We start from the raw sequence: 27,436 nt of genomic DNA, 5'->3' as shown, positions 1-27,436 counted from the left end.
TCGGACATGGGACTTGGCTTGGAAATACGCTGGAAAAGTGGATTCTCTCACCTAGTCAGCTGGCCCTGAGAATTGTTGGTTTTACACTCAGATCTTGGTGGCTTTCCGGGTTCTGGGAGCTCAGGCAAGAGGGTCATAGGCCAGATTCATTCCCTGTCTCCAGGCCTCAGTTTACCCATGTGTAAACGTGAAACTTATTTCCCAGGGCTCGGGCGCCTCACCCGGGCCAGGTGGCGCTCTACCCAAGGGGCGCGACCACATCAGTGACGTCACTCGGGGCGTGGCCGGCAAGACACGCTGCGGAAGCCTCGCAGGGTGTCTGGGCTCAGCCTAGAGCCAGCGTGTGGGGGCGGGGGCTCCGGGGAGGGTCTCCTTACCTCTGGGCCCTCCTGAGGGCTGGGATGATCCTGCTGTCCTCTGCAGGCGAAACTGAGTCAGAGCCGGGCGTACGTGGGTCGGAGGCTTTACATACCCAACAAGCCGGCGCCTCCTGCCCTCCCCCCGGGCGAATGCCAGGCCCCCAACTCCGGCATTCCTCGCCAGTCCCCACCTCCACCCCCACCCCACCCCCGACCCTGCGGCTGTGAGTCAGCGGCCGACCGCGCCCCCTTGGCCCACTTCCTCCTCACCTTCCCGGGGCGGGCGGGGTGGGGTGAGAGGGGTGGGGCCCTATTCCCTCCATCTCCCCTTCCGCGCGGGTGGGGGGCTCGTCCCCTTAGTAACCCCTCCGAAATTGACAGAAGAGAGACGCTGGGGAGGGGCGGGGTTCCGAAGATGGGATTTCAGGGAGAAAATCTGAGACCACTTGCTTAACTGGAGGGTCCTCTTCGACCCCCAAAATTGAGCGGAGTACGATGGAGAAGTCGATGGGGCAAGAAATCGAGCTCCTTCCGAGAAGCTCCTGAGAATTCCCACAGTGGAAGCGAACTAGGGAGCAAGGGAGGTCGCCTTCCCCTTCACCAAGCTTGCCCCTCCATGCGGTGGTGACTCCCAGGTGCACCCCTGGACGACAACGTTGGGGAGAGGAGCAAGATCGCGGAAGCAGAGGGTGCCTAGTTGCCCTTTTAAGCGCCCTCCACCCCCTTGCCTGGAGGCGCGCGCGGCCCCTTTAAGGCGCGGGGCATTGTGGGTGCGGGGAGTGGAATTTTGGAACGAAATGTAACGAAGAGAAGTACAGTAGTAAGAGTAACAGTGTAGCCGCCACCGGCAAGGGGGGCGCGTCGGGGAGCGGACGCCGCATCCCCTTTCTGCCGCAGGGACCTCTCATCAGACCGCCTGAGGGAAGCGGCGCCCGGAGACCCGCCCCGGCCGGGTCCACGTTCTACCCAGGAAGCTGGACTCTATGGGGCGGGACCCTGGGGGAGCCTGAGTCGAGCCCGGAGCCAGCCCCGAACCCCTGAACCTCCAGCCAGGGGCGCCCCGGGAGCAGCCAGTCCGTGGGCGCGCCGCCCGCCCGCCGATCAGCCATGAGGTGAGCCGGACCTGCCCCCCGACCCGTCCCCACCCCGGCGGGCTCCGCGCCCCGCCTTTGTCCCCCTCCCCCCCAGCTCGCTCCGGGCTGGAATTTGGGGACAGAGCCTTGGGAGCCTCGGATTTGGGCTGAATCCCCTAGGACAAGCTCCAAAACCGTCGATCACTTCTCCACGACTGACTTCCCAAGCTCGGGGGGTGGTGGCGGTGAGGTTCCCCTGGGAGCCCTCAAGATTTGGGGACGCTCGGAGGACTCCCGAATTGTTAAGACTTTTTTTCAGAGGACCTCAAAAGTTGGCAGCGACTCCCCGCAGGGATGCCAGGATTGAGGCAGGGCTCAGACTTTCCTCCCCCTCCCCCCAAACTTCAGCTCGAGGTCGGGGAAGGATTGTGGGGGACTGGTTTGGGAGACCCTGGGACTTGGAAGAGAGACTGAGACTCAGACCCTTGGTGTGCAGGGACCCCGTTTACGTGGTGCTGGAAAAAGTCTCCCCAAGTGAGACCGCGCTCCTGAACTTCGGGGGTACTTCTTAATCCCCTAAATTTTGGGGGGCACTTAGGTCTTACTGTGGAAGAGGCTGGTGTGAACCGATCCAGGGACCCGGACGCAGCCTCCGGAGTCTGATGGGACTCCCCTCCCCCGTCGCTCCGCACGCAATCTGCTTAACAGGCAGTGCCTAGGACAGAGCGGGCGCTAGGAGCAGAGGGCGGCTCCCTGCCCCGGGCCATAAGGGCGGCCCGGCTCCCCCACCTGCGCGGCCCTGGGGAGGGAGGGGACGCAGCAGCTGGGGGAAGGGGGCCTTTGTCTTCCTGACTCACCTGTCGAGACAGCTGGTGTGGGGGGCGGGCACCGAGCGCTGTGGGCCGGCTGCCTTCCCCACCACGGCGCCTCCCCCTTTGCTCACCGCCCCCCCCATCCATCCGGAGCCTTGGGGTTGGAGGAGGGGGAGCTGGAAAGCTTCAAGGTCATAGCCCTCTTCCCTAGGGACCCAGGCTTCCCAGATAATTCCAGCTATCTTCCCAGGAATTTAATCCTGGGGGCGGCGGCCCAAGGGACCCAGGGATTTGGACTGGCCGGGGTCTCCCCCGAACTCCTGGACTCACCTGAGGGCGGGGCCAGTGTGGGCAGGGGGACTCAACCATCGTCCCATTCTCCCCTCCCCTGGCCCCCCATAATCTCTCCCATGGGGCCAGAGCCTGACAATACTATCTCCCTTCCTCCACTCTCTCTGGGACTTCCTGCCCCAAAGCCCCCAGCCTTAGCAGGGAGGCCCCTGGGGACGGCTGGGGATTAACCCCGTGGTGCCCACATCCCCCGCATTTCCTGAACCCCTGCCCTTTGACATCAGAGTGGCGTGGCATTCCTTTTGATGACCACTAGAGAATCCCCCTCCCGCATTTGTTCCTTCTGATGTGAAAGGCATGGCTGGAAAATTTGGAGCAAGGAGGACACCCACAGATACCCTCAAGACTTCCTGCCTATCCGCTCCCCATTATAGCAACATCCCTTCCAAGTCCGCCCTGGAGAGGGGTCAGTTTAGGGAGCGTCGCTCTCTTCCTTCGCCCTCTTCCTCCGGGACTCTTCTCTCCCCTTGTCCCCCAGCCCCGCCCCTCCACCCCCCCTCGCGTTTCCGGTCCCAGGCTCGGTGGAAGGCGGATGGCGGATGTCCGAGTTAGTGCTGCCTCACTCACTGCAACCGTAAAAGGGCAGGAGTGGTGTCTGGGCCGGCCCCCTGCCCTCCCCACCACCACCACCAGCCCTGGAAGCCCTGGCCCTCCACAGGGCCCACCTCTTGCTGGGGCGGTGATCAAGCATCCCGCCTTGTGCGGGTGCTGGGGTGGGGTGCAGTGCAGAAGTGACCAGATGCCTGTCTGACCAGATGCCTGTCCCACCAGAAGGCCACTCCCACCTTTCCAGGGGTCTCCCCTGCAGGTGGTCACACCCGACTTGCTGGGCTGTGCCTCTTCTCCAAGGACAGCCAGGATTCAAAACCCATGCCCCTATTACCCAGCTGGGGAAACTGAGGCTCAAAGAGAAAAAGACATGGCCAAGATCCCTCAGAAATTCCTAGGCAATGTTGGAGGGGTGGAGGAACCTAGGATCCTCTGATTTCTGGCTGGTTTGGCTGGGGGCAGTTGGAAGAGAGGAGGTTAAGATGGAAAATTACAAGATAAAGTTCTTTTTCTCCCAATTTGACAAATATTTGTTGAATGTCGGCTGTGTCCCGGACTGGAGCTGGGGTGCTGGGAAGACAGAGAAGCGAGGCAGAGGTCTAGAATCTCAGGGCAGAAGGGACTTGGGGAGAATTGGGGTCTATTTCTTTCTTCTTCCAATAATAGCTATTTTTATTTTTTAAAAAATAAGAGACCATTCTATCAAGCATCTATTTCATGTGGAGCATTTTTGTGCCTGACAGCAATTCTGGGTTTTTTTTTGCTCTTGTTGCCCAGGCTGGAGTGAAATGTTGCGATCTCGGCTCACTGCAACCTCCACCTCCTGGGTTGAAGCAATTCTCCTGCCTCAACCTTCCGAGTAGCTGGGACTACAGGCGCCCGCCACCACGCCCGGCTAAGTTTTGTATTTTTAGTAGAGATGGGGTTTCACCATAATGGCCAGGCTGGTCTCAAACTCTTGACTTCAGGTGATCCACCCGCCTCGCCCTCCTAAAGTGCTATGATTACATACATCAGCCACCACATCTGACCCCTCACAGCAATTCTAACAATGATACTATTACAGCCTTGTGGCCTCCCCACCCCGGTACTCAGTTTATAGATGGGGAAACTGAGGCACAGGAAAGTTAAGCAAGGTGCCTATTAAAGTCAAACAGGGGCCGGGCGCAGTGGCTCACGCCTGTAATCTCAGCACTTTGGGAGGCCGAGGCGGGCGGATCACCAGGTCTGAAGATGGAGACCATCCTGGCTAACATGGTGAAATCCCGACTCTACTAAAAATACAAAAAATTAGCCGGGCGGAGGCTGAGATAGGAGAATGGCGTGAACCCGGGAAGCGGAGCTTGCAGTGAGCCAAGATCGTGCCACTGCACTCCAGTCTGGGCGACAGAGCGAGACTCCGTCTCAAAAAAAAAAAAAAAAAATTGTCAAGCAGGACCAGGTGCTGCGGCTCATGCCTATAATCCTAACACTTTGGGAGGCCAAGGCAGGAGGATCGCTTGAGTCCAGGAGTTTGAGAACAGCCTGGGCAATATGGTGTGACCCCGTCTCTATAAAATACACAAAAATTAGCTGGGTGTGGTGGCATGCGCCTGTAGTTCCAGCTACTCTGGAGGCTGAGGTGAGAGGATCGCTTGGAGGTTGAGGCCGCAATGAGTCGTATTCTTGCCACTGCACTCCAGCCTGGTAAAAAAAAAAAACCCTGTTCTAAAAAAAAAAAAAAAAAAAAAAAATACAGATAACATGCTTTCTGTGTTCTCAATGAAGAAAAAGAAAAAAAAAACGGAACTTGCTTTCACTGTGAAAACACTTAAGATCATTCAGATAAGCCAAATGAAATGGAAGCTGCAACATTTATCTTGCTGTTCACTTATGGGAAACTGAGGCCCACCAGGAGGAAGGGACTAGAGTAGTCCGTACAGGCCCCAGAGAGTTGAGACCTGGTTCCTTACTTAGGGTTGCTAAGAAGATCTGTCGTTTGGAAGGGTGGTGTATATGTATCACAGGTTTTATGGTATAAGGAGGGCATGGGGTAAGTCTTGGGTTCGGGGGGCAGTGAAGGGAAGGGTAAGACTGTGGTCTGGAAGTTTTGTGAAAACCGGATTCACCGTGCTTGATGACCTCCGGTGATGGGAAACTCTTTCATGTGGAGCGTGTACCAAGTTACAGGCCCTGGGTTTAGGGCTTTTTGTCCAATATATCTTTTAATCCTTACAATGAACCCAGGGAGTTACTGTTTCCAGGGCTGGAAACTGAGTTTCCAAGAGGCAAAGCCACACAACAAGGAGGCAACTTGAACGGTCTTTTCCTCCCCCATGTGCTAGACTTTTCCAAAATGTGGGGACTTGCAGGGAGGAGTGAGTCCTGGGCTGACTGGAACATTAAGGCGCTCTCATGTCCAATGGAGGGTTCTAGACTTCAGGAGAACACTGGAAACAGGCAGACCTCATTTCCATCTCACAGCCCTGGCACTCCCGTTTTATGGCTATGGGATTTTCTGTTCCAGCTTTTGTGTAGTTTACAGTTTTACTTATTGAACTTAAGTAGTGAATTAGGTTTTTATAGGGAATTTCAACCCATGATAAGAAAAGAAATAATAAGCAGTTTGAAATACTTATTGAAATTATTGAAATGGTGGCTGGGCCTGGTGGCTCATGCCTGTAATCCCAGCACTTTGGGAGGTCAAGGCAGGAAGATCACCTGAGGTCAGGAGTTTGAGATCAGCCTGGCCAATGTGGCAAACGCCCAAACCCCGTCCCTACTAAAAATACAAACATTAGCCTGGCGTGGTGGCACACGCTTATAATCCCAGATACTCAGGAGGCTGAGGCAGGAGAATTGCTTGAACCTGGGAGGTGGAGGCTACAGTAAACCGAGATTACACCGCTGCCAGCCTGGGCGCAGAGTGAGACTCTGTCTCAAAAGATAAATCATGCAAAATATTTGTTTCCTCCCTCCCCAGTCCCTGAGTTCCCCTCAATGGAGGCAGCCACAGTTAGTGTCTTGGGAAACAGTCTGCATATATCACCCCTCTGGATACAGATGTATTTATATGTTCCTCACTGTTTTGTTTTTTTTTTTTTTTTTGAGATGGAGTCTTGCTCTGTCTGTCGCCCAGGCTGGAGTGCAGTGGCGCGATCTCAGCTCACTGCAACTTCCACCTCCCAGGTTCACGCCATTCTCCTGGCTCAGCCTCCGAAGTTGCTGGGACTACTACAGGCGCCTACAACCACGCCTGGCTAATTTTTTTTGTATTTTTTTAGTAGAGACGGGGTTTCACCACGTTAGCCAGGATGATCTCGATCTCCTGACCTCATGATCCACCCGCCTTGGCCTGTGCTGGGATTACAGGGGTGAGCCACCGCGCCCAGCCTGCTTTTTGTTTGTTTGTTTGTTTGTTTTTTGAGACAGAGTCTGGCTGTGTCCCCCAGGCTAGGGTGCAGTGGTGCAATCTTGGCTCACTGCAACTTTTGCCTCCTGGGATCACGTGATCCTCCTGCCTGAGCCTCCCAAGTAGCTGGGATTACAGGCCTCTGCCACCGCGCCTGGCTAATTTTTTGTATTTTTGGTAGAGACAGTGTTTCACTATGTTGCCCAGACTGGTCTCAAACTCCTGACCTTGTGATCCGCCCGCCTCAGCCTCCCAAAGTGCTGGGATTATAGGCATGAGCCACTGCGCCTGACCCTTTTTTTTGGTTCTTTTTTTTTTTTTAAAGCCTCTGATCAACACTACCTTGTACTTTGGCCTTTAAAAATTTCAATTTAGCTCTGCTTTTTCATCTTTAAATGAAGATAAGAACTTGTGGGAACTTGGTTTCAACTATGAGCCCCTCTGCTTACTTGCTGTGTGATCTGGGGCAAGTGCCTTCACTCCTCTGTGCCTGCAATTCCCTCTTGTCAAAAGGGTGAGCGTCAGAGCCTATCCCATGAGGCTGTAGAGCCGTGCAGCAGGGAAATTGGTGTCCAGCACCAAGAAGAGTGTCTGGGACCCAGGCTGACTGAGAAATGTTCGGTGCCCTTGGTAGAAGTTTGCCTTTTTTTGAGAGAGAGTCTCGCTCTGTCGCCTAAGCTGGAGTGCGAGTGGCCTGAACATGGCTCACTGCAGCTGTATCCTCTTGGACTCAAGCGATCCTCCTGCCTCAGCCTCCTGAATAGCTGGGACTACAGGCAAGCGCCACCACATCCAGCTAATTTTATAATTTTTTGTACAGACAGAGGTCACCATCTTGCCCAAGCCAGTCTCTCGCCTCTCCTTTTTTTTTTTTTTTTTTTGAGACTGAGTCTCGATCTGTCTCCCAGACTCCCAGGCTGGAGTACAGTGGTCCGATCTCGGCTCACTGCAACCGCCTCCTGGGTTCGAGCGATTCCCCTGCCTCAGCCTCCCGGATAGCTGGGATTACAGGCATGAGCTACCATGCCTGGCTAAGTTTTGTATTTTTAGTAGGCATAGGGTTTCACCATGTTGGCCAGGCTGGTCTCGAACTCTTGACCTCAAGAGAGCCACCTGCTTTGGCCTCCCAAAGTGCTGGGATTACAGGCATAAGCCACCTCCCTTGGCCAAAGTTTGCCCTTTTTTACAGATGTTTAGTAACTATTGAGTCACTACTATGTGTTGGGTGCCATTCTAGGTTCTGGGGACACAGCAGTGAACAATTGGGACACAAATGTCTGCCTTTTTGGTAGCAGAGACAGACAAATATTGTGTTGGGCAGGGGTCACTGCTATGCAGCAGGGGATGAAAAGGAGAGAAGTGTTTCCAGCTAAGGGAGTGAGGGATGGCTTCTCAGAAGGGGTGACATGTAAGGAGAGACCTGAAAGTGGGGAGAGGCTAGGCCTGAGGAAGAAGCAGCACACAGGCCTGAGGCAGGAATGTGTCTGGCCTGCGGGAAGAGCAGCATGGGGGTAGGAGGCATAGGGTCTGGAACAGAGTCCCCAAGGGACAGTGGAGCGGGAAGAAATGAGATCTGAGGACACACAGATCACGGAGGCCCTGGAGAGAACTTGGTGTTGATTCTGTAGGAGCCTGGAGCTTTCAAGAAGAGGAAGGGACATTCCACGTTGTGGGTTTTTGTTAGTTTGTTTTGTTTTTTAGAGATGGGGTCTCGCTATGTTGCCCAGGCTGGTCTTGAACTTCTGGGCTCAAGCAATCCTCCCTCCTCGGCCTCTCAAAGTGCTGAGATTACTGGTGTGAGCCGCTGTTCCTGGCCCCACCTTGTGTTTTAACAGGATCTTTCTGTTACAGTGGGGACAGTGTGCCCTGGAGAGGGGCAAGACCACCCCTTCGTCACCCAGCAGGTGCCTCGTTCTCCGGCCAGTCCAGAGCCTCAGCAGGGCAGGGCCGCCTGGGAGAGCAAAGTGCAGCCAGGGCGGGGCAGCGGCAGCCCCGGGCTCCTGGCCAGAGTGTGCCGTGGGTGTGGGTGGCAGGTGTGGGTGAGGCCGAGGCCTTAACCCTGCCCTGCCAGGGGCAGCAGGAGCCAGAAACAGCCCCCGAGGCTGTGCTTGTCTGGAAAGGGCACCTGGTGTTTGGGTGGGGCTCACGCAGTTCCCCGGGGTTAAGGCTTGGGAGCCTGAATTCACATCTTCACTCTGTTCCTCACTAGCTGTGTGACTGTGGGCAAGTCACTCAACCTGTCTGGGCCTCTGGTCCTCACCTGCAAAATTAGGATGAAAGAGTGGCTCTCTGGATAAGCTGCAGTGAGAATTAAATGAGTGACTTTGGGGAAGGGTTTAGGGCCCCTGATCCTCCCGAAATGTCTGGTAAGAGGGAGATGGTACAATTATGTAAATCCGAGGGTCCCTACCCCAGGTTCCTACCCACAGCTGAGTCTGTCTGGGGACGTTCTCTGCCCTGACTTCCCAGCGTCAGTGTCACACCCAGCCCCCAGCCCTCCTAGAGACAGAGGCTTTGCGGGGGTGTCTAATTTCTCTCCCCGGAAACCTCTGACCACCAACTTCCCCATTTCAGGAAAAAGCCCACTGGGGGTGGGGTGGGGGGAGACCAGTGCTTCTCCTTCCCCTGTGTGACCTTGGGCAAGTCACTTCCTGTTTGAGTTCCTGTGTAGGCCTGCGTTTCCTCACTGGGGGAGAGGGGATAGAACCTCCAGAGGGGCTGGTGGGAGGGTCCTGAGGGTTGTAGCTGTCCTGGGCCCCAGTGGTGCCCATGAGACGGAGGTGGACAGTTACTGAGCTCTCAGTGTGTGCTTAGCGCTTTACCAAGCACTTAGCATTTTTTTTTTTTTTTTTTGTGAGACGGAGTTTCGCTCTGTCGCCCAGGCTGGAGTGCAATGGCGTGATCCCAGCTCACTGCAACCTCCACCTCTTGGGTTCAAGCGATTCTTCTGCGTCAGCCTCCTGAGTAGCTCAGAATACACCATACCCAGCTAATCTTTGTACGTTTTTGTAGAGACACGATTTCACCGTGTTGCCCAGGCTGGTCTCGAACACCTGATCTCAAGTGATCCCTTCGCCTCGGCTTCCCAAAGTGCTGCGATTACAGGCGTGAGCCACCACACCCGGCTATACCAGGCACTTTAGGTGCCCAGGTTCATGTGCCCCTACCCCACTGCCCTGGAGCTGGGGACTGTCATTTTCCCAGTTCACAGGCGAGAAGCGTTCTTGAGTGGGAAGGTCACGTGCCTGAGTCACATGAAGTAGGTGGCTCAGTGGGGATTTGAACCCAGGTCTGGGGATATCAGCTCCTGAACTCTGCACCAGTTTACTGACACCTCTCCCCCAGACTGAGTCAGACGTTGCCTTTTGCAGGAAGTCCTGCCCGACTCTCCAGGCTGGGGCAGGCGTTCCTTTAGGGCACCACCAGACCCTGGGCTCCTTGGTCTTATCCCTGGGTTGGTACCGTCTGGGGACAGCTGTGTCTCCCACACTGGACTGTGAGCCCCAGGAGGGTGGTGCCGGGGCTGTCTGGGTCACTGCTGTGTCTTCATCCCCAGCCCCACCCAACAAGGGCCAGACACAGAGCAGGGAGTATCTGGGGAATGGCCGCTAGTGCCCTGGGGAGCCAGGCGATGGGTGGGCAGCGGGAAGTCCCTTTGGAGGAAGAGCTCAGAGGTCTGGGATGGATCCCAACCTGCCGCAGGCTTCACACTTCCCCTTCCAAGTCTCAGCTTCTTCCTGAGCAGGCAGTGGTGGCATGGGGGCGTGTCCAAGCCTCCTGGTGGAGATGGGGAAACTGAGGCCAGGCAGGGGCTGGTCCCTAGTGCAACTCTGGGCTCTTGGCCTCCTTCTGGCCCCTCTGTCTTCCCTCCTGCCCTCGCTCTGCTAATCTGCATCCCTCCCCGCCGGCGTTGGCCTCAGCCTCTTACACCTCTCAGCCTGTCTCTCCATCTTTATCTTTTTTTTTTTTTTTTTTAAGACAGTCTTGCTTGTCGCCCAGGCTGGAGTGCAGTGGCGTGATCTTGGTTCACTGCAAGCTCCACCTCCCAGGTTCACGCCATTCTCCTGCCTCAGCCTCCCGAGTAGTTGAGACTATAGGCGACCGCCACCACGCCCAGCTAATTTTTTGTATTTTTATAGAGATGGGGTTTCACCTTGTTAGCCAGGATGGTCTCCTGACCTCGTGATCCACCCGCCTCGGCCTCCCAAAGTGCTGGAATTACAAGCATGAGCCACCGTGCCCGGCCTCCATCTTTATCTTTTCCTTCTTGTTAGTTTTGTTGTGTCGTGTTTTTTATTTTTCATTAAATTTTTTTTGTAGTCTGGCTATGGTGGATCACCCCTGTAATCCCAGCACTTTGGGGGGCCTGAGGCAAATGGACCACTTGAGCCCAGGAGTTCGAGACCAGCCTGGCCAACACGTTGAAACCCTGTCTCTACTAAAAATACAAAAAATTAGCTGGGCTTGGTGGTGCATGCCTGTGATCCCAGCTACTCACGTGGCTGAGGCAGGAGAATGGCTTGAACCTGGGAGGCAGAGGTTTTGTTGAGTCGAGATCATGCCACTGCATTGCAGCCTGGGTGACAGAGTGAGACGCTGTCTAAAAAAAAAAAAATTAGTTGGGTGTGGTGGTGCATGCTTGTAGTCCCAGCTACTTGGGAGGCTGAGGTGGGAGGATCAATTGAGCTCAGGAGATCGAGGCCACATTCCAGCCTGGGTGACAGAGCAAGACTCTGTCTCAAAAACAAAACTAAAACTAAAAATAGTTATTATTAGAGATGGGGGTCTCACTGTGTTGCCCAGGATGGTCTGAAATGCTTGGGCTTAAGTGATCCTCCTGCCTCAGCCTCCAAAGTGCTGGGATTACAGGTGTGAGACACCATGCCAAGACCATCTTGATCTCTTTCTGTGTCTTTCTGCCTTTTCCTCCAGGTCCCCTGTCTGCCCATCCTTTTTCCCCACCCCTCCCCTATCTGTTCATCTGTCTGTCTGCCTTTCAGTCTGTCTCTTTCCCCTTTGTCAACCCAACTCTCCCTTTCCCACCTCTCTCTGCATCTGTCTCTTCCACTTCCAGTTTCTCCCTCCCCGTGTCTGTCTGTCTTACGTCTCGTTTGTGTGTTTGCCTGTCTCTCCTGGTCTGATTTTCTCTCGTGATCTCCCTCCCCGCTCTCTTTCTGTCCACCCGGCTCCTGCCTCCCTCTGTGTCTCACTCTCTTCCTTCCACACTCTGTCTTTGTCCCTTGGAATCTCCCAGGGAGACCCAGATGAGAAGGTGACCGGCCCCTCTCCCTTTTCCTTCTGCCTGCAGCGAAACTGTCATCTGTTCCAGCCGGGCCACTGTGATGCTTTATGATGACGGCAACAAGCGATGGCTCCCTGCTGGCACAGGTCCCCAGGCCTTCAGCCGCGTCCAGATCTACCACAACCCCACGGCCAATTCCTTTCGCGTCGTAGGCCGGAAGATGCAGCCCGACCAGCAGGTGCAGCTTCCCGCAGGCCCCTCTCTGCAGGCTCAGCCCCTACCTGCCCCACCCCTGCGCCTGCCACCCCTCACCCCCCCTTTCCCCTCCCACCAGGTGGTCATCAACTGTTCTATCGTCCGGGGCGTCAAGTATAATCAGGCCACCCCCAACTTCCATCAGTGGCGCGACGCCCGCCAGGTCTGGGGCCTCAACTTTGGCAGCAAGGAGGATGCGGCCCAGTTTGCCGCCGGCATGGCCAGTGCCCTAGAGGCGTTGGAAGGTCAGAAACAGCGGTGGGCAGTGGGTGGGCAAAGGGGACCACTGATGCGGCTGTGTGGCCTCAGGCTGCCGGTTTACCACTCTGGGACTTTGCTTACTCATCAGTAAAATGGAGCGAATTCATTGCTATCATGGAAAATTATCATGAGGATTTTGTGCATTCCAGTGTGCCCGTGCGCACCTATGTATAAAATGCATGATTGGCCCAGCGTGGTGGCTCATGCCTGTAATCTCAGCACTTTGGGAGGCCGAGGCAGGTGGATTACCTGAGGTCAGGAGTTCAAGACCAGCCTGCCCAACATGGTGAAATTGCGTCTCTACTAAAATACAAAAATTAGCTGGGCGTGGTGGCAGGCACCTGAAATCCCGGCTACTCGGGAGGCTGAGGCACCAGAAGCACTTGAACCCAGGAGGTGGAGGTTGCAGTGAGCCGAGATCGTGCCACTGTGCACTTCAGCCTGGCGACAGAGCAAGATTCCTTCTCAAAAAGAAAACAAACACAAAAAAAATGCACGATTACTCAGGGATCAGTACTCCATGAACTTTACACAGGCACACTCCCAGCGAACCACCTCCCAGATCAAGACATAGGTAGGTATCGCCCCAGAAACAGGATCTCGCTCTGTTGCCCAGGCTGGCGTGCACTGGCACAATCATGGCTCTCTGCCGCCTCTACCTCCTGGGCTCAAGTGATCCTCTTGTCTCAGCCTCCTAAGTAGCTGGGAATACAGGTGCGCACCACCATACCTGGCTTTTTTTTTGAGAGAGTCTTGCTCTGTTGCCCAGGCTGGAGTGCAGTGGTGTAACCTCAGCTCACTGCAACCTCCACTTCCTGGGTTCGAGTGATTCTCCTGGGGGACAAGAGCGAGACTTGATCCCAGAAAAAAAAAGAGCCTCCTGAGTAGCTGGGATTACAGGCATGCGCCACCATGCCCAGCTATTTTTTTGTATTTTGTTTTTATTTTTATTTATTTATTTTTTTGAGACAGAGTCTCGCTCTGTCACCCAGGCTGGAGTGCAGTGGCGTGATCTTGCCTCACTGCAACCGCCGCCTCCCGGGTTCGAGCGATTCTCCTGCCCTAGCCTTCCGAATAGCTGGGACTACAGGCGTGAGCCACCACACCCGGGTAATTTTTTGTATCCTTAGTAGAGACAGGGTTTCACCACGTTAGCCAGGATGGTCTCGATCTCTTGACCTCGTGATCTGCCCACCTAGACCTCCCAGAGTGTTGGGATTACAGGTGTGAGCCACCACGCCCGGCCTTTGTATTTTTAGTAGAGAAGGGGTTTCACCATATTGGCCAGGCTGGTTTGGAACTCCTGGCCTCAAGTGATCCACCTGCCTCTGCCTCCCAAAGTGCTGGGATTATAAGTGTGAGCCACCACGCCCAGCCACCTGGATCATTTCAAAATTTTTTTTTTACTTTTTGTGGAGATGGTCTACAGGCTGGTCTCAAACTCCTGGGCTCAAGTGATCCTCCCACTTTAGCTTCCTAAAGTGCTGGGATTACAGGCATGAGCCACTACACCCAGCCCAGTTGCTTTTTTTTTTTTTTTCTTTTTTCTTTTTTTTTTTTTTTTTTTTTGATATGGAGTCTCGCTCTGTCTCAGGCTGGAGTGCAGTGGTGTGATCTCGGTTCACTGCAACCTCTGCCTCCTGGGTTTAAGCAATTCTGCCTCAGCCTCCCGAGTAGATGGAACCACAGGTGCACACCACCATGCCTGGCTAATTTTTGTAGTTTTAGTAGAGATGGGGTTTTGCCATGTTGGCCAGCCTGATCTCGAACTCCTGACCTCAGGTGATCCACTCGCCTTGGCCTCCCAAAGTGCTGAGATTACAGGCGCAAGCCACGCGCCCAGCCCGGTTGCTATTTCTTAAACCTTAACATGCACATGAATCACCTGGGGTTACAGTGCAGGCTGGTTACAGTGCAGGCTCCGGTGCAGGTGGGCTAGGGAGACTGAGACTCGCATTCTCACAAGTGCCCTGGTGATACCGAGGCTGCTGGTCCGTGGACGTGACTGAGTAGTGAGGTTTTAGGTGACTGCCATGCATCTGGCCTGAAATCACTGCTGTAGAACTGAAAGTCACCAAATGCAGCGGTGTTTGCTTTGTGGGGCAACTTCTGTGCTAGTGCAGAAGGGGTGTGCTCCTCTGGGGCACACAGAAAAATACAGTGCGCTTCAGTGTAGTCATCTGTAAAATGAGGCTAATTCTTGTTAATTCATAGCCAATTTAGGCCGGGCGCAGTGGCTCAAGCCTGTAATCCCAGCACTTTGGGAGGCCGAGACGGGTGGATCACGAGGTCAGGAGATCGAGACCGTCCTGGCGAACATGGTGAAACCCCGTCTCTACTAAAAAATACAAAAAACTAGCCGGGCGAGGTGGCAGGTGCCTGTAGTCCCAGCTACTCGGGAGGCTGAGGCAGGAGAATGGCGTAAACCCAGGAGACGGAGCTTGCAGTGAGCTGAGATCCGGCCACTGCAGTCCAGCCTGGGAGACAGAGCGAGACTCCGTCTCAAAAAATAAAAAAAATAAAAAAAATTCATAGCCAACTCAATTCAGGTGGGTGCTGGGGCCAGCGGCCTGGAGGTAGGTGAGGAAGAAGCTCTTTACCTTTCCAGGTTCTTAGGTAAGGTCCAAGTGGCTGTGACAGTGGTTAAGAGCTGGCCAGGGGCCAGGTGCAGTGGCTCACGCCTGTAATCCCAACACTTTGGGAGGCCGAGGCGAGTGGATCACTTGCGGTCAGGAGTTCGAGACCAGCCTAGCCAATATGGTGAACCCTCGTCTCTACTAAAAATACAAAAATTAGCCAGGCGTGGTGGCAGGTGCCTGTAATCCCAGCTACTCAGGAGGCTGAGGCAGGAGAATCTCTTGAACCCAGGAGGCGGAGGTTGCGGTGAGCTGAGATCACACCATTGCACTCCAGCCTGGGGGACAAGAGGGAGACTTCATCTCAAAAAAAAAAAAAAAAAAAAAAGAGCTGGCCAGGTGCAGTGGCTCATGTCTGTAATCCCAGAACTTTGAGAGGCCGAGGTGGTTGGATAGCTTGAGCTCAGGCGTTTGAGACCAGCCTGGGTAACATAGCAAAATCCCATCTGGGTACAAAAAGATAAATGATTAGCCGGGCGTGGTGAAATGTGCCTGTAGTCCCAGCTACTCGGGAGGATGAGGTTGGAGGATCACCTGAGCCTGGGGAGACTGAGGCTGTGGTGAGCCGTGATTGCGCCACTGCACTCCAGCCTGGGTGACAGTGAGACTCTGTCTCGAAACAAACCAACAGTAGTTAAGAGCCTGGCTGCTGGAATCAGCCAGAATTCAAGTCTTGTTCCTGCACATTCCAACCTGGAGAACTTTGTGGCAAGTGACTGTCCCCTGGGCCTTAGCTTCTCCTGTCACTGGGACATCACAACAGCACCTGCCTTAGGGCAACTCAGGCCAGGGAGGCTGGTGCTCCCTCACCTCCCAAGGTGGGTCCTCCTGGGCCTGGAGCCTCAGGGCCTCAGGAAGGAGGAAGTGAGTGCCCCTGGGCAGGATTCCTGGGAGGCCTGGGAGAGCCAGGGAAACACCAAGGGCTGGGCAGAGTTCCGGGACTGACTCCTGGCCCTTTCTCTCTCACCTTCTAGGAGGTGGGCCCCCTCCACCCCCAGCACCTCCCACCTGGTCGGTCCCGAATGGTCCTTCCCCGGAGGAGGTGGAGCAGCAGAAAAGGTGGGGCTGGGCCCTGGGTGGGGAACTTTAGCCATGGCCAGAGTTCCATATGTTCTGGAACCCTTGACTCCTAGAGTTCAGAACCCAGCCAACTTGCAGTTTTCAGAATGTTCAAGAAATTTCTGACACAGAGTTGCAGAACCTCCTGGTCCCTGCAGATTCCTGGAAATCAGAATGTGGTGGTTGAAAGAATCTCGTGGCTGGGCGCAGTGACTCACGCCTGTAATCCCAGCACTCTGGGAGGCTGAGGCGGGCAGATCACCTGAGGTCAGGAGTTTGAGACCAGCCTGGCCAACATGGTGAAATCTCGTCTCTACTGCAGATACAAAAATTAGCCGGGCATGGTGGCGCCCGTGCCTGTAATCCTAGCTCAGGAGTCTGAAGCAGGAGAATTGCTTGAACCTGGGAGGCGGGGGTTGCAGTAAGCCAAGATCGAGCCACTGCACTCTACCCTGGGTGACAGAGTGAGACTCTGTCTCAAAAAAAAAAAAAAAAAGAATCTTGGGCATTTTGTAATTCGGGTGTTCCTGACAGTTTAGTGACTGAGATCTCGCATTCAGATCTCTCCCTGTCGCTGCCCTGCCCTCCATTCCCCCCACTCTCACCCAGCCCCATTCTTGGTTCCCTAGGGGAGGAAGGCTTGGGTGAGGATTAGGAGCCAGCGTCCCTGGAGACCTCTGAGAGAGAGGATGGAGGTCGCTGGGCCCTTCGCTGGCCATCCTTAGGGCCCTGATTGACGTCAGCTCCCTCCCCTCCCCCCACAGGCAGCAGTCCGGCCCATCGGAGCACCTAGAGCGCCGGGTCTCCAACGCAGGTGATGCTCAAATGGCTTTGGGAGTTGGGAGGGGGCCTCCCTGGAGGAAGAGACCAGCTAGCTGGACAGTGAAGAATGAAGCTTCTCTTTCAGCTGCCCCCTTTTCTGTGTTTGTTTCAGGAGGCCCACCTGCTCCCCCAGCTGGGGGTCCACCCCCACCACCAGGACCTCCCCCTCCTCCAGGTCCCCCCCCACCCCCAGGTTTGCCCTCCTCGGGGGTCCCAGCTGCAGCACATGGAGCAGGGGGAGGACCACCCCCTGCACCCCCTCTTCCGGCAGCACAGGGTCCTGGTGGTGGGGGAGCTGGGGCCCCAGGCCTGGCCGCAGCCATTGCTGGAGCCAAACTCAGGAAAGTCAGCAAGGTGAGGGGCCGGGAGAGGTGGGCGGGGGGCAACAGGGCTTTTATGGGGGATGAGGCCAGGGCTGCCAGCGGTGTCATAGGCCTGCCCCTAAAGCTCCTGCCCCTTTTAAATTTCTCCAGCAGGAGGAGGCCTCAGGGGGGCCCACAGCTCCCAAAGCTGAGAGTGGTCGAAGCGGAGGTGGGGGACTCATGGAAGAGATGAACGCCATGCTGGCCCGGAGGTGAGCCTGAGCCCGGACCCCCGAGTCAACTGGAGATTCCAGTTCAGTAGGGCCCAGTCAGGGGAGGGCTCCGATTCCTGTTTGGTTTGTTTCTTTTGGTGAATGTTCCCCACTCTGATAACCAGGTTTGGGATATAATGGTGGGGTTTATCATTTCCTGAAATGGCTGAGGCTTGCAACCACCTAGGTAGCCTGTAGAATGTTCTGAAACCCAGAATTCTAGAACCGTAGGAGATCCTGCCTTGGAATTCTGGGAACTCAGATTCCTGCAGTCTCAGTGTTCTAACACAGCAGCGCTCCACCCTCGGAATCTTACTATTCCCTAATATAAGAATCATAGAACCTTCTCCACCCTGATTCTAGAACTGCAATCTCTTGACTTTTTTTTTCTTTTTCTTTCTTTCTTTCTTTTTTTTTTTTTTTGAGATGGAGTCTCGTTCTGTCACCCAGGCTGGAGTGCAGTGGTAAGATCTCAGCCCACTGCAACCTCTGCCTCCAGGGTTCAAGCGATTCTCCTGCCTCAGCCTCCTGAGTACCTGGGATTACAGGCATGAGCCACCACGCCCGGCTAATTTTTGTATTTTTAGTAGACTCAGAGTTTCACCATGTTGGCCAGGCTGGTCTTGAACTCTTGACCTCAAGAGATCCGCCTGCTTCAGCCTCCCAAAGTGCTGGGATTATAGGAGAGAGCCACTGCGCCCACCACAATCTCTTCAATTTCTAAAACTAGAGTTTCCTTAGGTTTTCTGAGTTCCAGAATTCTATGCCCTAGCATCTACATTTCTAGAACTCACCTCGGAATGGGATGGGTTGGGTTACGGAGCATGTGTTTTTGCTTTTCTCTCCTGCAGAAGGAAAGCCACACAGGTTGGGGAGAAAACCCCCAAGGATGAATCTGCTAATGTAAGTCAGGGGGCTCTTCTTGCCCTTCACCTCTTAGGCCGGACCATGAGGGTAGGGATAGTGGGGGTGTGTGGGGTTTGAACCTGAAAGAGGAAATGCGCAGAGGTGCAGCAGGGGCTGGCTCATGGCAGTTTTATTTCCTACCAGCAGGAGGAGCCAGAGGCCAGAGTCCCGGCCCAGAGTGGTGAGTGAGTGCCCAGTCCAGCCACAGGAACTACAAATCCCAGAATGCCCTGTTCTCACATGTTAAGCACCTTCACGGGAGAGTCAGGGCGATGGTGCTGGGGATTGTAGTCTCCTGAGATGGGGCTCTGAACAGGGGCTGATGAGGTTGGGGGAGTAAGATTGATTGGGGGGCAGTCTTTTGTCCCTGATCTTTCTGATTTGTTGCCTATCCCCAGAATCTGTACGGAGACCCTGGGAGAAGAACAGCACAACCTTGCCAAGGTAGGCCATTGGTACTGGGGCCCTTAGGGAGGTCAAGACGGGCAGATCGCTTGAGCCCAGGAGTTCAAGACCAGCCTGGGCAACATGGCGAGACCCCAACTCTACAAAAATTAGCCAAGCGTGGTGGCACTTACCTGTGGTCCCAGCTACTCGGGAGGCTAAGGTGGGAGGATCACTTGAGCCCAGGAAGTCGAGGCCGCAGCCAGCCGCCATCGTGCCTGCACTCCAGCCTGGGAGACAGAATGGGACAGTCTCAAAACAAAACAAAAAAAAACAACTGGGGACCTCAAAATACTTGGACTTGCCCAATTTATAAGGCGGAACTCAGTGTGATCCCTGGAATAGGAGGTGGGGAAGCAGGTCCTCTTTTTAATTTCATTGCTCTCCCAAACCACACCAACTCCCCCAGAATGAAGTCATCTTCTTCGGTGACCACTTCTGAGACCCACCCCTGCACGCCCAGCTCCAGCGATGACTCAGACCTACAGAGGGTGAAACAGGTAACTTGGAGGGGAGGTTGGGAACCACAGCAAGAGAGTTCTAGGTCTGGCCCCTGCTGCGGGCCTGCCGTATGATCCTAGATAACATCTCAGAAACCTCAGGTTTCCAGTCTGATAAATGGAGAGGCTGGATTGGATCAAGGATGACCCAGACCCCACGCCCCCTTTTCTGGCGCCTGTGACAGACATTATTAATCTGTCACCGCGCTCATTGCCGATGAGTGCCTTGAATCCCTTCCACACATTGACCCAGCTGTCTGTCACCAATTGGAGTTGGCAGGAGGCTGGAACGCACTTGCCAACCTTGGTACTGGATGTTCTCCAGTACTTTTCCGGCTCCAAGGATCCAGAATTCTCCCCTAGAATCCTCCAGTCACTCTGCGACCTTGACAGTGATGTCATGGTGTCTGGGTAGGGGTGGGTCTCAAACCTACTCCCTCTGGCTTTTCCATCAACAAGAAAGAGGGGACTCTGGCAGGGCACGGTGGCTCATGTCTGTAATTTCAGCACATTGAGGGCCTGAGGTGGGAGCATTGCTTGAGGCCAAGAGTTTGAGACCAACCTGGGACAACATCGGGAGACCCCATCTCTAAAAATAACTTTTAAAAATTACCCGACTCAGCCGGGCGCGGTGGCTCACGCCTGTAATCCCAGCACTTTGGGAGGCGGAAGCAGACAGACCACGAGGTCAGGAGATCAAGACCACAGTGAAACCCCGTCTCTATTAAAAATACAAAAAAATTAGCCGGGTGCAGTGGCGGGTGCCTGTAGTCCCAGCTACTCAAGAGGCTGAGGCAGGAGAATGGCGTGAACCCAGGAGGCAGAGCTTGCAGTGAGCCAAGATGGCGACAATGCACTCCAGCCTGGGCAACAGAGCGAGACTCTGTCTCAAAAAAAAAAAAAAAAAAAATTGCCTGAGAAGGCCAGGTGCATGCCTGTAATCCCAGCACTTTGGGAGGCCAAGGTGAGTGGATCACCTGAGGTCGGGTTGAAGACCAGCCTGGCCAACATGGTGAAACCCCATCTCTACTAAAAATACAAAAATTAGGCTGGGCGTGGTGGCTCACAGCCATAATCCCAGCAGTTTGGAAGGCTGATGAGAAAGGATCACCTGAAGTCAAAAGTTCGAGACCAGCCTGGCCAACATGGTGAAACCCTGTCTCTACTAAAAATACAAAAATTAGCTGGGCCTGGTCGGGGGCACCTGTAATCCAGTTATTTGGGAGGCTGAGGCAGGAGAATCGCTTGAACCCGGGAGCCAGAGGTTGCAGTGAGATGAGATTGGGCCACTGCACTCCAGCCTGGGCGGTAGGGAGACTCTCTCAAAAAAAAGGAAAAAGTTACCTGATTGTGGCGGTAGGTGCCTGTGGTCCCAGCTACTTGGGAGGCTAAGGCAGGAGGATTGCCTGACCCTGGGAAGTTGAGGCTGCAGTGAGCTGTGATCGTGCCATTGCACCCTAGCCTGGGCAACAGAGCAAGTCCCTGTCTCAAAAATTAAAAGAAGGGGTATTCGTTACTGCAAGTCCCAGTACCCACTCCTGATTAGTTGTACCCCATTAATTTCAGGAGCTTCTGGAAGAGGTGAAGAAGGAATTGCAGAAAGTGAAAGAGGAAATCATTGAAGGTGAGGTGGTTTGGTTTGGTTTGGTTTGGTTCTTAAACATTTACTTATTTCAGAGGCATCATGTCCCTGGGCAACAGCCCTGTTTTGGAAGGGAGGAGGCAGAGACTCTGCCCCTGACCTCTGCTCCTTGTTTCCTTCCAGCCTTTGTCCAGGAGCTGAGGAAGCGGGGTTCTCCCTGACCACAGGGACGGACCCAGAAGACCCGCTTCTCCTTTCCGCACACCCCGCCTGTCACCCTGCTTTCCCTGCCTCTACTTGACTTGGAATTGGCTGAAGACTACACAGGAATGCATCGTTTCCACTCCCCATCCCACTTGGAAAACTCCAAGGGGGCGTGGCTTCCCTGCTCACACCCACACTGGCTGCTGATTGGCTGGGGAGGCCCCCGCCCTTTTCTCCCTTTGGTCCTTCCCCTCTGCCATCCCCTTGGGGCCGGTCCCTCTGCTGGGGATGCACCAATGAACCCCACAGGAAGGGGGAAGGAAGGAGGGAATTTCACATTCCCTTGTTCTAGATTCACTTTAACGCTTAATGCCTTCAAAGTTTTGTTTTTTTAAGAAAAAAATATATATATATATTTGGGTTTTGGGGGAAAAGGGAAATTTTTTTTTCTCTTTGGTTTTGATAAAATGGGGTGTGGGAGTTTTTAAATGCTATAGCCTCGGGCTTGCCCCATTTGGGGCAGCTATTTAAGGGGAGGCGATGTCTCACCGGGCTGGGGGGTGCCTCCCCCCACCCCAGGGACTCCCCTTCTCTCTGGCTCCTCCCCCTTTTCTATGAGGAATTAAGATGCTGTAACTTTTTGGAACCTCAGTTTTTTGATTTTTTATTTGGGTAGGTTTTGGGGTCCAGGTCATATTTTTACCCCTTGGAGAAAATAAGATGAGGGAGAAAGGAAAAGGGGAGGAAACTTCTCCCCTCCCACCTTCACCTTTAGCTTCTTGAAAATGGGCCCCTGCAGAATAAATCTGCCAGTTTTTATAAATGCTAAGATCTCTGGAGTGATTTGAAGGGCTTTTCTGATGGGGATGGAGGCGTGCTCGGCCCCCGGTGCCTCTCCAGGAAGATTTGGTCCTCTACTGAGAACCCCTGCCTCCGCCCAGGAATCCACTTTCCCCTCATCTTCCTTCCCACCCTGCACATTGTACCTGCTCCCACATCCTCAGGCCCGCAGCCAGGATGATCTCTGGCCCCTCCAGCCTCCCTCCTCATGCCCCTTAGGAGGCCATTTCCTCCCCATCCCATCCTGCCCTTCACCACCCTGGGGGGAGGAGGGGCAGAAGAAGCCTCACTTGGTGTGGCCTTGGGCAAGTCCATTTACTTAACCCAGGCATCAGTTTCTGATTTGGGAAAGGGCTCATAAGATGATTCTCTGCCTCCACTCTGCCACTCTCCCAGCTTCTTTCCTTTTTTTTTTTTTTTTTTTTTTTAAACATGTTGGGGTCTTGCTCTTTCACCCAGGCCAGAGTGTAGTGGCAGAATCACAGCTCACTGCAGCCTTGAACTCCTGGGTTCAAGGGATCCTCCTGCCTCAGCCTCCGAAGTAGCTGGGACTACAGGCGCTTGCTACGACGCCCAGCTAATATTTTTAGTTTTTGTAGAGATGTGGTCTTGCTATGTTGCCCAGACTGGTCTCTAACTCCTGGCCTCGAGCAGTCCTCCTGCTTTGGCCTCCTAAAGTGCTGGAATTGCAGGCGTGAGCCACTGTGTCCGACCTTCTTTCCTAATTTCAGTGACATTTTGCAGACGCACATCATGGTTCTCAGACACATTCTTAAGATCTTTACCCCAGAGCTCCTTTAATTATAACACGCTGACAGTCTATGTTAAAAGTAGCATTCAGAGTCACAGAGCTCACCCACACCCCCTTCAGTTGTCGGGTGGGTAGGTCATATGGCCTGGTGGAATACCCCGCTTGGACAGGGGGACCTCAGGGCTGAGGGACGGGTAGTCCCCCTGGAGGAGGCCTTTGCAAGAAGGAGGGCGGAGGGAGACCTGGGCCAGTCCAAAGGCAGGAAGAAAGGGCGATCCCTGAGTACTCTGAGGGGCAGATTTGGAGGGAAGTTAGGCGAACTGACGATGACTTAGGTAGTGAAGGGACAGGCCGGTCCCAAGCAAAGGCAACTGAAGAAGACGGCGAGGGATGACCAGATAAAAGGACAGTAGCAGTAGGTCCAGGACTGGGGACTGGTGGGCTAGAATGGACTAGCCCTGGTCAAGATGGGTTTTTCCTCCCAAAAGGCCACGTCCTGCTGGAACAGACTACAGAATGCCGGGCTGGGAGGCGTCGCCCTGGAAGACCCAGCATAGCTATGCCAGTAGGGTGCGCCATAGGCGGAAGAAGAGGGGGATTCTGTTGGATCGATCCACTCAGGGAGGGGAGGATGCCAATGGCAGGTACTAAGATGGATTAAGGTCAGGAGCCACAGGGTGATGACTCATTGGAGCTAACACTGCAGGATTCACCGCCACCTCCCTTCCCCCTAAGACTGAGGTAGATGGAAGGGGGCAGGTCGGGAAGTCCGTACGAACTTTGTGCATCTTTACAATAGTCTGTACCAATGAGGTGGAGGTAGGGGGTGTTTGGTGCAAAGGATGAGCGCCCTAGGGGAAGGCTCCACTCAGGCGAGTGAGGGTGCGGGTGACAAAATGAGAGGTGGCTAAATTCAGGTGCAGAATCCAATTTTCTTTTGCCAAAAGAGGTGGACGTCCTGCTGGCCTACCTAGCCGGATGGAGGTGGAGTCTGATAAAAGACGCCGTCTTTCCAAAGCGCTCAACCAATGCGCTGGCAGGGGCGGGGTGGGAGAGGGCGGGGTCCTTCTTGGAACGTTCCACCTGCAGGAGGCGGGGAGTCCCAGTGGAAGGTACCACTGGGGCAGTTTAGTAGGGAGATTGGGTCGGCTTCAGCCCAGGATCTCTCCGGCGCCCTCGAAGGACTGGGTGGTGTCAGCTGGGCCGGTCCAGGATGGGACAGTGCGGAGAAGAGGCCAAGACGGAGACTTCGCAGTCCAGGCAGTAGTCACCTCCAAGACCAGGGCCCCCAGACCTCCTATTTCTCCGACGCCGGCACAACTGGGGGCGCAGGCGGCGGGTCTGGGAGGCAGAGGTGGGCTCGCACCTCTTGCAGCTGAGCGCGCAGCTCCTCCAGGGCGAGCTGCATCTGCGTGGCCTGCACCTGCGTCTGCAGCTCCTCGAGCGCCAGTCCCAAGTGGCCCATCTCGCCCCGCAGCGCCTCCCTGGCCATGCGTCGCTCCTTTTCCTTGCGGCGCTGCTTCAACTGGTGGCGCCAGTACTCCAGCATCAGGCAGCTGCAGGCGGTGATGAAGATGATGCCCTCGCCGAGCAGCTCCGCGCCCAGCTCGGCGGCTGCCCCCTCGTTCAGCGGCTTGACGGCAGCGGCATTGAAGCCCATGATGCGCATTTTTGTCCGCATCTCCAGCCAGTGGTACACTGCGGGGAAAGACCGGAGTCAGGGATCTTTTGCAGGGCAGCCTCCTGCAAGCTCAGCTACTCTGTGCCTCGATGTCCCCGATGTAGCAATGGGGATGTGATCCCCACAATCGGACGCGTGCTGGAGGGGGAGCCTTAACGAAGACAAGCGCAGGCCTCACGCCCAGAATCCTCTAGGGAAAACTTCCTTAACTAATGACTTACTCACGTGAACGTGGAGTGTCAGCTTTTGCATCTTTATAAACAAAGAAGATGCTGATGCTCTTTTGTTTTATTTCTTTAATTTTTCTTCTTTTGAGCCAGGGTTTCGCTCTATCGTCCGGGCTGGAATGCAGTGCCGATATCACGGCTCACTGCAGCCTCAAATTCCTGGGCTCAAACGATCCGCCTCCTGCCTCAGCCTCCAGAGTAACTGGGACAACGTGTGCGCGCCATCATACCTGGCTAATTATTAATTTTTTTTTGGTAGAAACGGGGTCTCCTTGCGTTGCCCAGGCTGGTCTCGAACTCCTGGACTCAAGCGATCTTCCTGCCAAAGCCTCCCGAAGTGCTGGGTCTACAGTTGTGAGCCACAGTGCCCAGCCCTGAGGCTAACTCTTAATCCCATCAAGAATTCACACTTCGCTGGGCGCCGTGGCTCACACCTGTATTCCCAGCACTTTGAGAGGCTGAGACAGGTGGCTCAGTTGAGGTCAGGAGTTCGAGACCAACCTGGCCAACATGACGAAACCCTGACTCTACTAAAAATACAAAAATTAGCCGGGCATGATGGCGTGGGCCTCTAACACTAGCTACTCTGGAGGCTGAGGCAGGAGAATCGCTTGAAACCGGGAGGCAGAGGCTGCAGGGAGCCGAGATCATGTCACTGTACTCCAATCTGGGAGACAGAGCGAGACTCCATTTCAAAAAAAAAAAAAAATTGTAACTTGATTTTTCACTGCATTCCCCCCCAACCCCATGAACTATATGGAATTCATCATATATTCTACCTCCTTCCCTCTCCCCTCCCAATTTTTACAAGTGGTTTTTATTTTTATTCTTTTACTGTTTATTTTTATTTATGTATGTATTTTTTTTTTTTTATTGAGACAGGGTCTTGCTCTGTTGCCCAGGTTGTAGTGCAGTGGCACCATCTCAGCTCGCTGCAACCTCCACCTCCCAGGTTCAAACGATTTCCAGCTAATTTTTCTATTTTCAGTAGAGACGGGTTTTCACAATCTTGGCCAGGCTGGTCTCGAACTCCTGACCTCAAATGATCCATCTGCCTCAGCCTCCCAAAGTGCTAGGATTACAAACATGAGCCACCACGCCCAGTCTTTATTTATTTATTTATTATTTATTTATTTATTTTGAGACAGAGTCTCACTCTGTCCCCCAGACTGGAGTGCAGTGGTGTGATCTCAGCTCGCTGCAGCCTCTGCCTCCCAGATTCAAGCCATTCTGGTGCCTTAACCTCCCAAGTAGCTTGGATCAATGGCCTGTGACATCATGTCAGCTACTTTTTTTTTTTTTTTTTGTATTTTTAGTAGAGACAGGGTTTCACTATGTTGGTCAGGCTGGTCTCGAACTCCTGACTTCAAGTGATCCATCTGCCTTAGCCTCCCAAAGTGCTGGGATTATAGGCATGAGCCACCACGCCTAGACTATTTTTTTTTACTGTTTATCAGTAACCTATGTAATTGCTTTGTGCAATGCTTTGTGCTGCCTGAAATTGAAAATATAAACCATGTAAAATATGAAGGTTATGGAAATATTAATCCTGTAGATCCATAATGAAGATGTATTTTTATTTCACTAAACCAGTGGTGTGTGAAGCATTATCATTAAATGCCAGCTGTACTCACTACTTCATATCGTACCACATTTTTGTTTTCTTTTATTTCAACTTGGACGTTACTGTATGAAGGTTTTAGTTTTTCCTAGAATGATGATTCTCAAACTATGCAACCTACAAAAATTCACCATGGGACTAAGATCATCCAGATGTTTACTCCTATTCTGTTTATTAAATAAATAGTCATGGACACACTGGCTGTTCTCTGGGCTGCTGCAGGACTGTTCTCCTTCATACTGCTCCTCCTGTTTTGAGGAACTTGCATCCTCTTTGTTAAATTTCATTCTAGTTTTCCTGGAGTATATCCCTAAATACCTTTTGCAGAAAGGATGCTTAGTACCTCAGTGTTTTGAGTCCTTGAATATCTGAAATATCTTTTTCCACCTTCACATTAGATTAGATGATAAATTCTAGCCCCAGAATGACTAGTTCTAAATCCTATTCCTCAGCAGTTTGGTGGCCTGGTTCCATGATGTGTAAAGGCAGAGGGGCTTGTTGTCATCCCTGTGGCACTGACATTGCACCAAGATGGATGTTTTTCTCATTTCCCTTACTTTAAACTACTTTAAACTATCTTCTATCCAAATTCTGTTTCTCTCTTTAGCCCTTTGAATTTTTCTTGTCTGCTCAGTAAAGGATTAACCTCACCCAAATAGAGGTCTGACTTTTGCCTTTTACTCCTGGGAGGTAATTTTTTAGTTCTTGGAATGTACAGCCTGAGTTTACATGGGGACTTGGGCCACACCAAATGGTTTGTGCTAATAGTGGTGATTTATGGTAGGGGCTTTGGGCCATGTGGTATCAGCTTAACCTCTGGAGGGGCTAGAATCTAAGGGGAGCCACACAAGTGGTCAGCCTTATCCACATGCCTATCCCTATTAAAAACCCTGGACACCGAGGCTCAGGGATTCTTCCCTGATGGGTGATATCATGTCACTCATCATTACTGGGAGAAGTTAGTGCTGTCCACAACTGCACCAGGTATTAAACCGGCACTTGGAACTCTCCTGGACCCATGGACTTCTTCCCTGGGCTGATTGTAATCTGATTCTTTTCACTGTAATGAACCACAACCATGAGAATAACTGATCATAGTGAGTTCTGTGAGTCTTTCTAGCAAATTACTGAAACTGATGGTGGTCTTGGAGACTCCTGGGCTTGCAGTCAATGTCAGAAGTGAGGGTGGTCTTGGTGACCCCCTAACTGTGTCTTATCCGTTGCCTCCTCTCCATTTTCTCCTACCTTTCTCCTACCCCTGCCCAGTCTGGAATGCCACCCTGCACTGATCTCATT

The 27,436-nt window shown here is 53.5% G+C and overlaps 2 protein-coding genes across 4 annotated transcripts in view; one reads left to right on the top strand and one right to left on the bottom strand.

The window, feature by feature from the left end:
- Window positions 1–300: 300 nt before the first annotated feature.
- VASP (vasodilator stimulated phosphoprotein) lies at window positions 301–21,849 on the top strand. Of its 3 annotated transcripts, none has more exons than XM_023182357.2 (13): window positions 301–1,471; window positions 11,844–12,015; window positions 12,112–12,277; window positions 15,904–15,988; window positions 16,753–16,802; window positions 16,923–17,164; window positions 17,287–17,384; window positions 18,236–18,287; window positions 18,435–18,471; window positions 18,689–18,734; window positions 19,144–19,234; window positions 20,801–20,858; window positions 21,000–21,849. In XM_023182357.2, exons 1-13 carry the CDS (start codon window positions 1,467–1,469, stop codon window positions 21,035–21,037), a joined length of 1,140 nt encoding a protein of 379 aa, XP_023038125.1. In that variant the 5' UTR covers window positions 301–1,466; the 3' UTR covers window positions 21,038–21,849. The 3 variants fall into 3 exon arrangements, with proteins under 3 accessions (XP_023038125.1, XP_023038126.1, XP_023038124.1); XM_023182358.2 differs by having other exon boundaries at window positions 17,284–17,384; window positions 18,438–18,471; XM_023182356.2 differs by having other exon boundaries at window positions 17,284–17,384.
- Window positions 21,850–22,632: 783 nt separating this feature from the next.
- Window positions 22,633–27,436, bottom strand: part of OPA3 (outer mitochondrial membrane lipid metabolism regulator OPA3) — a 55,903-nt gene continuing 51,099 nt past the window's right edge. The window contains exon 2 of the mRNA XM_026457347.1: window positions 22,633–24,309. Coding sequence (XP_026313132.1) covers window positions 23,909–24,309 — 401 coding nt within the window. The 3' untranslated portion in view covers window positions 22,633–23,908. The remainder of the gene's footprint in view (window positions 24,310–27,436) is intronic.

Source organism: Piliocolobus tephrosceles, chromosome 21, assembly GCF_002776525.5.
Source record: "Piliocolobus tephrosceles isolate RC106 chromosome 21, ASM277652v3, whole genome shotgun sequence".
NCBI classification, from domain to species: domain Eukaryota; kingdom Metazoa; phylum Chordata; class Mammalia; order Primates; family Cercopithecidae; genus Piliocolobus; species Piliocolobus tephrosceles.
This window is presented reverse-complemented; position numbering and strand designations above follow the sequence as displayed.